The sequence below is a fragment of the Populus trichocarpa genome, chromosome 16 (genome assembly GCF_000002775.5).
Source record: "Populus trichocarpa isolate Nisqually-1 chromosome 16, P.trichocarpa_v4.1, whole genome shotgun sequence".
Lineage (NCBI taxonomy): Eukaryota > Viridiplantae > Streptophyta > Magnoliopsida > Malpighiales > Salicaceae > Populus > Populus trichocarpa.
In genome coordinates, this window is record NC_037300.2 from 11,183,701 (window position 1) to 11,197,882 (window position 14,182).

General features: G+C 34.2%; 2 protein-coding genes across 2 annotated transcripts; one reads left to right on the forward strand and one right to left on the reverse strand.

Annotated features, from left to right (window-relative positions):
• Positions 1-987: 987 nt before the first annotated feature.
• LOC112324528 (uncharacterized) lies at positions 988-5,705 on the forward strand. Its single transcript, XM_024587814.2, is given in 10 exon segments — positions 988-1,590; positions 1,887-2,111; positions 2,223-2,729; positions 2,816-2,874; positions 3,613-3,648; positions 3,650-3,760; positions 3,762-4,212; positions 4,308-4,532; positions 4,689-5,198; positions 5,444-5,705. Coding segments are annotated over 10 exon segments (2,637 nt in total). The 5' UTR covers positions 988-1,149; the 3' UTR covers positions 5,516-5,705.
• LOC7487441 (uncharacterized) lies at positions 5,643-8,769 on the reverse strand. The gene is made up of 7 exons (XM_024587813.2): positions 8,551-8,769; positions 8,178-8,457; positions 7,239-7,433; positions 6,463-7,147; positions 6,237-6,343; positions 6,101-6,157; positions 5,643-6,005 (listed from the first exon to the last, which is right to left on the reverse strand). The coding sequence occupies exons 1-7, from the start codon at positions 8,725-8,727 to the stop codon at positions 5,953-5,955; spliced, it is 1,554 nt and encodes a 517-aa protein (XP_024443581.2). The 5' UTR covers positions 8,728-8,769; the 3' UTR covers positions 5,643-5,952.
• Positions 8,770-14,182: the final 5,413 nt, after the last annotated feature.

Here is a 14,182-nt window from a genome sequence, read left to right on the forward strand (position 1 = left end):
AAAACATTTCCAACACATAAGAAATCTAAGTTGCATCCTAGATAATATAGATGAATATAACACCAGTCCTACTTTAAATATTTCTAATATTTTTTTGTTCGATGTACGTGATGATTAAAGTTGAATCTTTTTAAGAAAAAAAAGGAATAATAAGAATCAACAAGTATCATGAATCATTCATTAGAGATGTTAATTGGGTCAATTACAATATCAAGAAATAAGAAGATTATAGAGGCATTTAATGAGCTAATTCAAGATATTTAAACCAAGTCAAACATTAAGATTACAATAAGGGATGATCAAGATTAAATATTTATTTTTAGTAAAAAATTCTCTTTCCTTTCACGCATTTCCTTTTGTTTCGAGAAAAAAAATCTTTTTTATCAGTAATATTATTTTTTAAATGAAAATTAAAGCAATTAAAATAAATATTCATAAGAATGGCACTAATTTAAATAAAAAATAAATAAACGTATTCCTTTAATTAAAACTCTTCTTTCTTTTTCATGTATTTTTTTTATTTTAATAAAAACATGTCTTTTTTTATTATAAAAGTTACCGGGTGCGATTCCATCACTCATAGCCCTGTTTGTTTTTGCGTTTCAAAAGCGCTTTTGAAAAAATTTGAAAATTTTTTATTTTTTTATTTACTTCAAATTAATATTTTTTGGTATTTTTAGATCGTTTTGATGCGCTGATATTAAAAATAATTTTTAAAAAATAAAAAAATATATTATTTTAACATATGTTTTTAATAAAAAATAACTACAACTACACTCAAACAGGTAGTCCCAAAAACATGATATTCCCGTATGTTTTTGTTACGAGACTAGACTTTGATTAAACACCAGCCCAATTGAACATGAAAACAAGCCCACTTGCAATTTGCCGTTCCCCGTCCTCTTCCCTTCCCTTCCCTTCCCTAAACCAAGAAAAAGAATATCTATATATTCCATAACAGTGATCACATAACGGACGCAAAACACGATGATAAGTGTGGGACCCAAAATTTAACAGAAATCTTTTCCCACCTCACAATTCTACCTTCGATGCCCAACACAATCCATGTAAGAAAAACCAATAATTAAAAAAAAAATTATCCGAAAACAAGAAGAGAAGCAAAACCAAGAACCAGGAAAAGAAGCAGCCATGGTTGCACAAGCAGCAGCAATAACAACTTCATCATCACATCTTCTCTTCTCAACCTCACGCTCACTGTCTCGCCCATCTCCTTCCCAGTTATGTGTCTTTGACTCAAAAACACTTGTGTCATACCCCAACAGCACTAGTACTTACAAGAAAAAACGTGGTGGTGATGGGCTCAAGTGCATGGCTGTGAGCACAGCCTCGGATGCTAAAACAAAGAAGAGTACGTTTGAGATTCAAACACTGACTGGTTGGCTGTTGAAGCAAGAACAAGCTGGTGTTATTGATGCTGAGCTCACTATTGTTATATCAAGCATTTCAATGGCATGTAAGCAGATTGCTTCTTTGGTGCAAAGAGCTAGCATTTCTAACTTAACTGGAGTTCAAGGTTCTGTTAACGTTCAAGGAGAAGATCAGAAGAAGCTTGACGTGGTCTCTAATGAGGTCTGTACTTAACAACTAATTATCTTGCATCAAACTAACAGAACACTTACATGAGTCATCAAATTTATGCAAATTCATTGTGGGGATAAACTAAAAGCAAAGTGGAAGCTGACTGGGTTTTGCTTATAAATGAAGTAGGAAAAGTAGCACCGTATATTTTCCTATTTTGTGGTCCAATTGAGGCAACTTCTCTAGTCTTAGATAATTCTCTTCTTCATGAATTAGCTAGATGCGCTCTAGTTCGAACCATTCAGCGAAATGTTTTTTTTTTTAAATTAGTTAGTTTGCAACTACAGGTGTTCTCTAGCTGCTTGAGATCAAGTGGGAGGACAGGAATCATAGCATCAGAGGAAGAGGACGTGCCAGTGGCAGTGGAGGAGAGTTACTCTGGAAACTATATAGTGGTTTTTGACCCACTCGATGGATCATCCAACATTGATGCTGCAGTGTCTACTGGTTCCATCTTTGGAATATACAGCCCCAATGACGAATGCCTGGCCGATATTGGAGATGACTCCACTGTGAGTCCATCCATAATTGATGCAATCACAAACAGATGAGTTTATCAAACACACAAAAAGAAGATAGTCTATGGTTAATAACTTGATTGTTTGAAAATTTGGTGATTGCAGCTTGATCAAACGGAACAGAGGTGTATTGTGAATGTGTGCCAGCCAGGAAATAACCTCCTTGTTGCTGGCTACTGCATGTATTCAAGCTCAGTGATTTTTGTGCTAACTATTGGAAAAGGCGTGTTCTCTTTCAGCTTGGATCCAATGTATGGAGAGTTTGTTTTAACTCAAGAAAACATCCAGATACCAAAGGCTGGAAAGATTTATTCATTTAATGAAGGAAACTACCAGTTGTGGGATGACAAGCTGAAGAAGTACATTGATGACCTTAAAGACCCTGGTCCGAGTGGCAAGCCCTACTCCGCTAGATACATTGGAAGCTTGGTCGGTGACTTCCACCGGACGCTGCTGTACGGTGGCATTTATGGGTACCCCAGGGACAAGAAGAGCAAGAATGGGAAGCTGAGGCTTCTGTATGAGTGTGCACCGATGAGCTTTATAGTGGAACAAGCTGGTGGGAAAGGATCAGACGGGCATCAGAGAGTACTGGATATCACTCCTACTGAGGTCAGTCTAATATGCTTCATTCAACTCATGAAATCTTCTTTTCTTCTTCTTTGAGTTAAGAACTAAGGCATTGTTTTTGACAACAGATACACCAGCGTGTTCCGCTTTACATAGGGAGCGTGGAGGAAGTGGAGAAATTGGAGAAGTATTTGGCTTGATTAAAATGTAAGAGGAAACAGTCATTTTGTTTTGAGAAGCTAAATGTTTGCATGGGCCATGACAATTCCTCATAAATACACTACTGGAATTAAGAACACAGAACATCGTTTGTGTCAATTAATCATTTGTTTTTCCGCTTAGAAGCAATGGAAGATTGAAACCTGATGCTAAGAATCTATCAGGAAACCATTGCAGCAGGACTTCCAGGAAGAACAGGAATTTTTTTTTTTTATTATCATTGTGAATTGAGTTTGGATTTTTGAAGAACTACTGTTGCTGCTATAGCCCAGCTGTACATCAATGATGCCGGCAGCTGAACAAAGCCATACAGCAGGCAATTTCATCTTCAAATATTAATAGCACTGAATTTTTTTTAAGAAAAAAGTGGATTTCCTCCTAACATGAACTCCAAGTCCATCAATAAAAGAAAAGGAAAAATTATGTTTGCGGAGATTGTGATTCATGGAAATGACTTGGCATGTTATAAGAAGAAAAAGAAACTCCCAAACACCAAACGAGATCAGATTGATGAAAGGCTTATCATAAGCTCTGAGAAATTTCCTAGGAAATTCAAGATGAGATTGATCGTCAAGGTATTCGCGGTAAGCCACGGTTGCACGTTTTAGCAATCAAGTTCAGAAGGGGAGAAAAAAACCAACAGGTTTATACTATATGATTGGACATAAGCTTGATCAGAATATTCACTACCATAAAATATTTGCAGTAAAATAACTTCATTTCATGCGGGAGCAGGGCCAGTCAGACAGCTCCAATACCAAGTGGGCTCATAAGTCAAACAAAGTTATAGTTTCACCTAGAATGAATCACAATCACACAATAGGCGTAGGAAGGAAGATAAGTGAGAACCCTGTAACACAGACACCCAACAATCACAACAATGTTTGAGGCAATTCCGACTTCCTCTTCACAAATCACCTTCTCAACCTCTCGCTCTTCCATTATTTCTCACCTGTTTCCTATAAAGAACCGCTCTCATCATATTAGACAATCATTTGGTAGGCGTTTTGCCTCCGGAATTCGATGCAAAGCTGTGGAAATTACAGCAGCAGAATCAGGCATTAAAGAAGATAAGAGAAAGAAGGGCCGTTATGCGCTCGAAAACTTGACAACTTGGCTATTGAAGCAAGAACAAGCAGGGAACATTGATGCAGAGCTCACAGTGGTTTTATCCGGTATCTCATTGGCATGTAAACAGATTGCTTCCCTTCTTCAACGATCGAGCATAATCAATCTCACTGGCGTTCAAGGAACCACCAACATCCAAGGTGAAGATCAGAAGAAGCTGGATGTAATCTCCAATGAGGTTGGTTCAACTTTGATTTCATCGATAAGTTTGTTATTTGTGAGTTAACATTTTGTTAGTGAAAATTACCATAGCTTACATTTTACTACGTCTAGCTGTTTTGCAATTGTTTAAGGTCAAGTGGCCGCACAGCGATTATAGTATCAGAGGAAGAAGACGTACCTGTTGCTGTCGAGGAAACTTACTCTGGGAACTATATTGTGGTGTTTGATCCAATTGATGGGTCTGCCAACATTGATATAGCATTGACCACTGGATCTGTCTTTGGAATTTATGGCCCTGATGAGCAATGCCTCTTTAATATTGACGATGACTCCACAGTAAGTCATCTGGTTTCTCACTTTCTGGCCAAGAAAAACAAGCGGCAGTTCTCAAAATGCAAACCCTTTATTTCTGTGCTTAATAGCCAATTCAAGGCATTTGCAAATTTACATTAATTTTAGCTCTCTTCACATCGTTCATCTCTTACACGACAGCTTGACGAAGCAAGACAAAGGTGCATCATCAACGCTTGCCAGCCAGGCAGAAACTTGCTTGCTGCTGGCTATTGCCTCTATTCAAGCTCGGTCGTCTTCACAATATCTATAGGGAAAGGGGTGTTTGCTTTTACCTTGGATCCCACATTCGGGGAGTTTGTACTGACACATGAAGATATCAAGATCCCGAAAACAGGAAAGATTTACTCGTTCAATGAAGGAAATTATGACCTGTGGGATGGTAAACTGCAGAGCTACCTTGGCTACCTTAGGCAGCCAGGGCCACCCAACGGGAAGCCTTACTCTGGACGTTATATAGGCTGCCTTGTTGGGGAAATACATAGGATGCTTCTATATGGTGGCATCTATGGAAACCCAAAGAACAAGAACAGCAAAAATGGGAACTTGAGGTTACTGTATGAATGCGCACCAATGAGTTATCTCGTGGAACAAGCTGGTGGCAAAGCAACGGATGGTCACCAGAGAATCCTTGACATCAAGCCAGAACAGGTATTGATTTCGTTGCAGCTTCACCACTTCATCTTAGATTGGAATTTTATCAACCTTGACTCTAAAAAAAAATGTGTGAAGATAGAACCATGGCACTGCCAATCACAAAATATCATGAGTGCTAGGATCGGAAACTGCGACTTGAATCACATATTTCCTAATGGTTCACAACCACACTAACAGAAAGAACCTCGAGCATCAAACAACTGCTGTCACTTTGGTTTGACTTTGTGATTTTATGGCAGATACACCAGCGCACACCTATTTTCATTGGAAGCCCAGATGAAGTGGACAAACTTCAGCAGTACCTGGCTTGAGCTTAGATATCTTGATTCTGTCATTTATCCTCCATCTTTCAGCATGCTTAAATACTAATGGCATTTGAATTAAGAACTCTTGCAGATATTCAACTGTTCATAGAGTTGATAAGATTAATCCCATCTAAAATCAATGTAAAGAAGAATTCGTCACTTCTTTTTATCAGAAATAAATCAGCTTTTGATACAACTAGTGTAGCGTAGAAATGCTTGTAACCATGAGTCTTGGCTAAATGACCAATATTGTAGGCAGAACATCAAACTAAAGACTACATGTGAGCTAAGAATTCAAGGGTTGGTCAAATGATAGACAAAAGCCATAGAGGATCTAGAAATTATAAACCCAGATAACTAGCGAAGATGGATATGAATCTTCTGCAGTAAGTGCTATACAGGTACCAGGTCAGTCTAAAGAGTCTTTTGCATCATCATGTCAGTCAGTTACTTGCCAAACAATTCTCCTGATCCAAAGAACTCCTTTGATTTTTAGCTGCAACTCGAGACACAGCCAAATAATTCAAGGATCCTAGAAATAGGAAAGGTGACATAAAAAATGAAATTTGTGACGTCAAGTGATAAATTTACCAGGGCTTAAAATTCTTATACATTTTGTTATGGACTTCACAGCTGTTATGTCAGGACCTGAAAAAAAATCACTCAATATATGCACGATAATGGATAGATTAGGAACAATTATGTTGAGGAGCTTCATTCACATTACCTTGCGAATGCGTATCTTTTCCAGAAATCACCTCAGTCATGGTAGAGGAAAACTCTGACATGACTTGATCGGTCCCAAAATTACCATCCCTAGATTCATGTGATGACCTGTATATAATACAAAGCCAAAATATCAGAGGAAAGAAACCAAGAAAGGATTCAATGCAGTGAAGAAGAAAGTAGAGAAATATGAGGTTATTAGAATATGGCCAAACAAAAACCAATACCCAGAAATGGTGTCGGCAGAAGCTGCCAAGGCTGGCAGGCATGGACAAGCATTTCCTTCACAATCACGTTCCAGATCAACCAACAGTTCAGAGAAGGAGAAATTAGCCCCAAACATGTCTAAGTTAGGCAGGTCTAAGTCAAAAATGTCCCCTTCCTTGTCAGATTCAGATGTATAGAACTCATTGTCAACTGATTCATCCAAGTTCACTGCTGCATCAGAACCATCAAAGTCTAGCCTTCCCTTCACACAATCCCTCTTGCACATCCTCTTCAAGGTTGTCTTAACTGGAGAGGAAGAAGAGATACACTGATTTCTCTCCATGGTGTAGTACGTCATGTTTTTGAATGGGCTCACTGTAACCCTCTCTGATGTGATCACCGTGCAGTTGGTAGGAGTGACTTGTTGAGGAGTATTGTTATTACTGCAGTGAGCATTGGCAGAAATGTCCCTTGGAGATGCAGATTTGTCATTTTGAGAGCAAAATGCTTGTGGTGGTGTATTGGGATTAGATGAACTAGTTGGAGGGGATGGTAAAGGCTGATTGAACAAACTCTTAGCAACACCGGATGCTTGAACTATTGGACCAGTGGGTGTGCCGTTTTGTGCTGATGATTCAATTACAGGAGATAAGGGCTGAACATTTGCTTGAGCAGTGGCAGCATTATCACATTGTTTGGATGTAGCTGAAGATAAAATGAGTTAGAAAAACATTATCAATTTCTGAGAATAAAAAATGTGCAAGAACATAAATTAGGCACATGGATTTTTTTTTACCTTTACTTGGTATTTTCCTTGAAGCTAACTTGCTGCGAGACTTTTTAGCATCTGGAACAGATTCTGCAACAGCATTTGACCCCATTCGCTTTCTTGTTGATGGGTGCTTAGTGATTGAGGACAGATTGCTACGCTCCATGGTGGTATTCGAGGGTGTCGAGACTGGAAAGCCAGGTGATTTGTGCATGGGACAGCCTAGAAAGAGAACATCAATAAAGTACTTTGAATAAATAAATTCCATTTTTCTGAATGTTTGCCTAAAGATTGTCTTCATATATGGGAAGAAGATGCAAGGAAATCCCTAAGATGGAAAACCCTGGAACTATCAGAGTAAGTTTTTCCCTTTACTTGCATTGTTTTGGAGAAGGGAACTTCTATTGAATATTGATCGTAATACTACTGAAAACAGACAGCCTACAAAGAAGTCTTTCTAAAGCATGCCCTTCACAAATGCAAAGAACATCTGATAAAGAGAATGATCAACTAATCCAAATTCAGAACTCACTCATAAATACCAAACACCATGGTCTGGGGAGATGGCTTCATAGGAGACAATGGTGAGATTATATAACATTGAAAGTAATGTTATTATATTGATTGATGATTATTCAAGAACTATTTATTTATTATCAAAGGTTTGTCATGATTTAGCAAGCTTCAAGTTAAGTAGCCTATTCCCAATATTATAATAACAACAATAAAGGAATCCATCAACGCATTAGCCCCTAATATGTGGTTCGTTTTCTTCTGAGAATCCCTAATTCATGCACTGATTTCTCCAAGATATTACAAGATCCTAGGAAACTAACAAACCCTTTTATAATCCACAGTAGATTGTGCAATTAAACATACAATTCACAACCAGATAAAATCAAACCCCAAATTAGGTTAAAATTGTATCAGCTAATCATGTCAAGGAAAAGGGTTGGTTAGCCTCACCTACAGCTGCAGGAGATCCACGAAATGGATCTGCTTGAGGAACCATAACCGCAGGTCTTGTAATAGAAGCCTGAATCATAGGTGTAGTGGCTGGTGGTGCTGTTAAATTTGCACTAGCATTATAAGCATTCATGACATCTTGCATACCATGCAAAAAATCCTGAACCCTGAATTTTTCTTGCTCCAAACGCACCCTTTCTCGATCCAAAATCACCTTCTGCTCCTTGAGACATATATACTCGTTCAATATCGCCCCCAAACTCAACAAACTCTTCGGTGCCTAAAACATCCCATAAAAAATTAAAAACCCGTACAGATGGTTTTGCAAATAATACAAAAAAGAAAAAAAAGAAAAGATATAGTAAATGGATACCTCTCGAAGTGGAGATTTGGAGATGAGAGAAGAGGCTTCAGTCCTAAAAATGGAGCGAGTTTGGGTTAAACTGTTATCAGAGAGATAGCGATCCACAATGAAAGCGATTTGGACCGGACTTACTTTTCCTCCTTTGCCAAGAGAATCGGTTTTCTTGGACTTGTTTTGCTTCCCCATTTCTTCTTATTTAAGAGAGATTTGGGGATTTTACAGGGGAGATGAAGAGAAATGAAGGGGAGGGAGGGAGGGAGGGAGGGAGGGGGTTTTGAAGGGTGAAAATGCGGGGGCGGGAGGTTTTGAAATAATTTGGATTTAGCCGTTGTTTGTTTTGGGTTTGCAATTTTGTCTGTCCACGCCAGGAACAGAAACACTCCGGGAGTGGATATATTAGATAGTAAAAGCATATTTGTTTTTGTTTTTATTTTTTAAAAAAAATTTAAAATTTTTTATTTTTTTAATTTTAAATCATGCTGATATAAAAATTAATTTTTTAAAAATAAAAAAAAAATTAATACATTTCTAAATAAAAAATACTTTAAAAATAACCGCTACTATAATACTAAATAAGCTTCAAGTAAACTCAAACTATTATATTTTAAAAAATATATCATTTATTAAAAAAAAAAACAGTTTGAAGTAAAATTCAAGTTAGCTACATATAACATTTTAGGGAAAAAAAAAGCTTTGTATTTTTTTTTAATTAACATAAATGTTCGGGTCAGTTTACGCATACCTCGACTAATCTCACGGGCCCTGAAGTTAACGACCATGTAAGCCTCCAGTAGTCTGGAGGTTTGTGGAACTTGAACTGGTGATCTTTAAATAATAAATTCAGGACCTGATCAGTTGAGCTACACATCTCGGAATTTGTCGATAATTGTTAGCATGGTGTCAACCTACCAATGAAGATGCTTAAATTTTTGCTTTCTAACTTTTAGCATGATATATATATATATATATATATCACAAATTAAGATTATAAGATTAAGTGATAAAATTAAAAACAAATTAAATTTTACAAAAAAAACAAGAAAAAAAATTAAAATTAAAATAATAAAGATAAAAGTTGAAATATCAATAACTAATATGACAACTCTGAAATTTAATAATATTTATATTTATTAAAAATTTTGCCCCATTCAACTTGATAATAATAATAAAAAAACATAATAAAAAGATGAAAAAGTCTTTGGTCGCAAGTTTTAAAAATTTTGACTATTTATTAAAATATGAAAAAACAAAAAGTCTCTTTGATGCTTGTTTTAAAAGTTTTTGCTTTAAGATTAAACTAGTAATTTTATCATGCTGACAAAAAATAAAAAAGATAATTCTACTTTAATTAATATAATAATAATTAATTATTTTTATAAAAAGATTAAAATACCCGTAACACCAAGTTTATTGATGTTTTAGAGAAATGCAAAATAATAATTACACTATTGTATTGAATGTGAATAGTAAAATGTGTCTATGAATCTCTCTTTCATTTTAGTTTTTTTTTTTGTTTTTTTTTTTTACTTTTAGTTTAATTTAACAGTGACATAATTAAGTTTTTGGTCTCGCAAATCTCTCACCTTAATTTGATTCAAACCAACCCTTCCATTTATCTACGTTATCCATGTATGTTAGCTTGACTTAACATCTTAATTGAGATGTGGAAACATGTAATTAACAATGCTAATAGAAACATGAAAATAATATATATATATATATATATATATATATATATTAATATTATAAGTGATTAATTAATTTCTTTAAAAATGATAAATAAATAAAAAATAAAAAGAAAGGTAGCATAAAATAAATAAAAACTACGGAGACTTTTGGATATTTCACTAACTTATATTTATTTAATTTAACTCCTAACTTTTTAAATACTACATGTTTCACATAAATTTTACATTTCAAATTTTTAAGTATGATAAGATTGGTCTCCTATCATTTCATATCTCGCATCACTATCATAAATTTATCAAATACAAATGAAAATACCAAAAGAAACAATATCATCAGTAAATTATAGTGACATTCACTAATGGACCAAGACGTTACTATTTTCTCTGAAGAAAATTTTTAATCGGTGAGTACTGAAGGAATTATAGTTCAAAATCAAGGAAATAAGAAAAATGGAGTATCATTGTTATAAACAGAATTACTGATAAAATATGCATGTTATTAATACCCGTTGGTGAATTCCTCAGTAATATTCAAGTTATAACTTGACAGATGACTTCCTTCCCCATTTATACTTCTTTTTCTTTCTTTTTATTCTGCAAAAAACAGCACATGACACCCATGCTCCTCTCATTTTATCACAAATCAAGCTCTCATCATCACAAATTCAGCCACCCTGACACTCAATCTGTTAGTATCCCTGTTTTAGTTCATTTTTTTTTTTTAAGATTCTTCATATCAAGTAAGCAAAACTTTCCATTTCTTATTGTAACTTGTTTTTAAAATGTTAATTTTTTGGCATTTTTATATTGTATATGTAGTTTTTTTATGTGTTTACTTGTTTTACAATTTTTTTACATAGAAATTTGTTATATAAATGTATGATTTGTACATATTAAGATTTGTTTGATATTTTGAAAAATTATATTTTTTGTCATTTAATGAAATTAAGTTTGATTTTGTAACTTGGGTATTTTATAATGAAATAGATAATGACTTATTTAATAGGTACATTTCATATTTAATCAATTTTATTATTAAGTTGAAAATTTTGATAAATTAAGAGGAATTTGATTTTTTAGAGAAAATTGATAATAATTATAGAGTAACAAATGTGAAACGAGTGTTGTGATTTTACTGTATTTACATGCTAAATAGATAAAAAAACACAAAAATATTTGAGAAAAAAAATATTTTATACCCATAAAATTATCGACAGAATATAAAATACCAACAGAGTAACCGAAAGACTAACTCCTTCAAAAAGTTTAGAGAATTGAAAAAAAAGAAATTAGAGGAACTTGCCGCTGGCTATTCAAAAAGTTTCAAATGGCATGTGGCCATGTTTAACGACGGACATGAATTTTGCCGGACATGAATGCTTCCATATTCATCAAACAGAGAAACCTGAGCAACAGTATCAATCAAAAACATTTTGACCAAATTACTACCAGGCTAGTTATCTTATCCAAAGATCAACGTTTCTCCTGAAGATCGTAGCTGCTTGCCCCATGATGATTCCATAACAGTTATATTTTAAGATTTGAATAGAAAATGGCATCCATAATCAGAATCACCAACCTAGCTAGCTAGAAAGCTAGAGAAGACAGATAGTTGAGGAAGCATGTGAGTTTGCTTCGTCAACCAGGTGCTAGAGAAGACAGATAGTTGAGGAAGCATGTGAGTTTGCTTCGTCAACCAGGTAAATCTCTGCTACATGTGAGTTTGCTTCGTCAACCAGGTAAATCTCTGCTACCCTGGTTCAAAACGCAAAGCGCTCTTTTACATTGCTTGATTAGGCTCTTGGTGGATGACGGAATTTAAGTGAGAGTTCTTTGATTTGCTGTTTTTCTGGTTTCTGAATCCATTATCGCCGGTCAGAACAGCCATGTTGATTATATCCATCAGGAGAAATGCACGGCTGCAATTAATAGTTGTTTTATTTAATCGACAATTAATAAGATATAAATATTATATATATATATAATAAATAATAGTTTGATAATAAATATTTTTATGGATATTCAGAATTTAATGAATAAAATATAAATATTAACATAAACAATAAAATCAGAACAACATTTCATTGTTCTGGACCGTTCACGCTAAAAAATTATGTTATTGGCAAAACAATAAATGCAAAAAAAAATAAAAATAAATGAGAGAAGATAATTTTAGCACAATGAATGCATTTTCTTCTATGATCTTAATCATTATCTTTTTACTGTCAGACAACGACATGAACAAAAAGCATTATAAGCATAAATAAAATATTTTCTGTGTTTTGTTCCATCTCATCGCCTACTGTCAGACAACGACATGAACACAAAATTATGTCTTATCTATTATTTTGTCTGCACAAATCGGTCTCGTCTCTTACATCTCATTAATTTCCTATTTTCTTGTCCACACAGTCAATCCTCTTGTATCCTATGTATTCTTCCGTTTTATAACTAAATAGATAAAAAAAAATTGACGAGTTAATCGAAAATTAATTGAGTTAACTTGTTAAATTAGATTAACACATCAAGTTCGGGATACATATCGTGAAAGTCTGATAATTAAATAGAAATAAATTTAACATTAACAAACTAAACTAAACGAAAAAAAATTGATTAAAAAGAAAAAAAGCAAAAATAAAAATTCTGGGTTAACTCGTCAAACCAGGTTAACCTGTCAAACCCGAGATCCGTGTCATGAAAGTCTGATAACTAAATAAAAAATAATTCACTTTAACAAACTAAATTAAACAAAAAAAATTATTAAAAGAAAAAAAACACAAAGAAAAAAGCAAAAAAAAAACCCATAAAGACATAAAAAAGAAAATATAAAAACGAAAACAAAAAAAAAAACAGCTCAAAGTTTCACTGTGTACTGTGCAGTGCACAGTGCACAATGAAACACTAATGCATAAAAGACGTGGGGAAAGCTAGAGTACTTTCTCATGTCTTTTAGAGTATTGTTAATATAATAGTACTTAATTAGAAGAGAAAATGGTAGCATTGTAGAATTTTCCTTATTAAAATCATTAACTTCAACAAAGACTATATCATGGAGCAATTATGTTAATTCAAATTGCAAATATATCAGTTAAGGCACTGTTATATCCCTGCAAGTGTAAGAATATAAATTCAATTCTCAGAAAACATATTTATTGGGAGGGGCAGCCACAAACCCTGAACTAGTCTCATCTTTTAAAAGAGTGTGAAATAAGAAAAAAAAACTGCAAATATACGTAGGTTGTCTATTTTAAATTTCCATGTTAAGTTACTTGAATATTTCATTAATTTTCTCTGGAATAATGGGGTACAAGGCTCTGGAAAATTGCCTCCTAAGTCCTAACTAGCGACTGTCGGTGCAATGAAGTGGAGATTCTGAGCACAGTGAAGGTGGAGTAAGATATATATGATAGATAATCCTTTGGATTTTATATATCAGACCATATAATTTGCATTATCAGATAGATTTAGTGGGAGGATGCTATGATGTGTTTGATTTCTGGTATTTTGTTGAAGAAGAAGAAGAAGAATATGATAGAAGAAATAAAGCTTGAATGTGCAGAGAAGTTTAATGAAGAAGTTCTGTATTTTTTCTTATTACTTTTCAATTCTGTAGCCTTGCTTTTATACTTAATTCATGTAACTGATTCCTTTATTTTAGGAATCAAGATCATCTCACGTAAAACTGATTTACAATCAGTTTTGTAACAGTAAAAACAGAAAAACAGAAATAACGGTTTTAACTGCCTTCTTAACTGTTTTAACAGAATTTCTGCAACTTCTTCATCCTTCTTGCTGCAGTCTTCTTCATCGATTTTTATCAACAGTAATCAGCTTAGCTTTCAACAGCCTCTCCTAAGCTGTTTACTGATTTAACTCCAAGATCCAGTCTTAATTTCTTAAATCTGTCTTTGGGTAATGCCTTTGTGAAGATGTCTGCAAGTTGTTCTTCACTT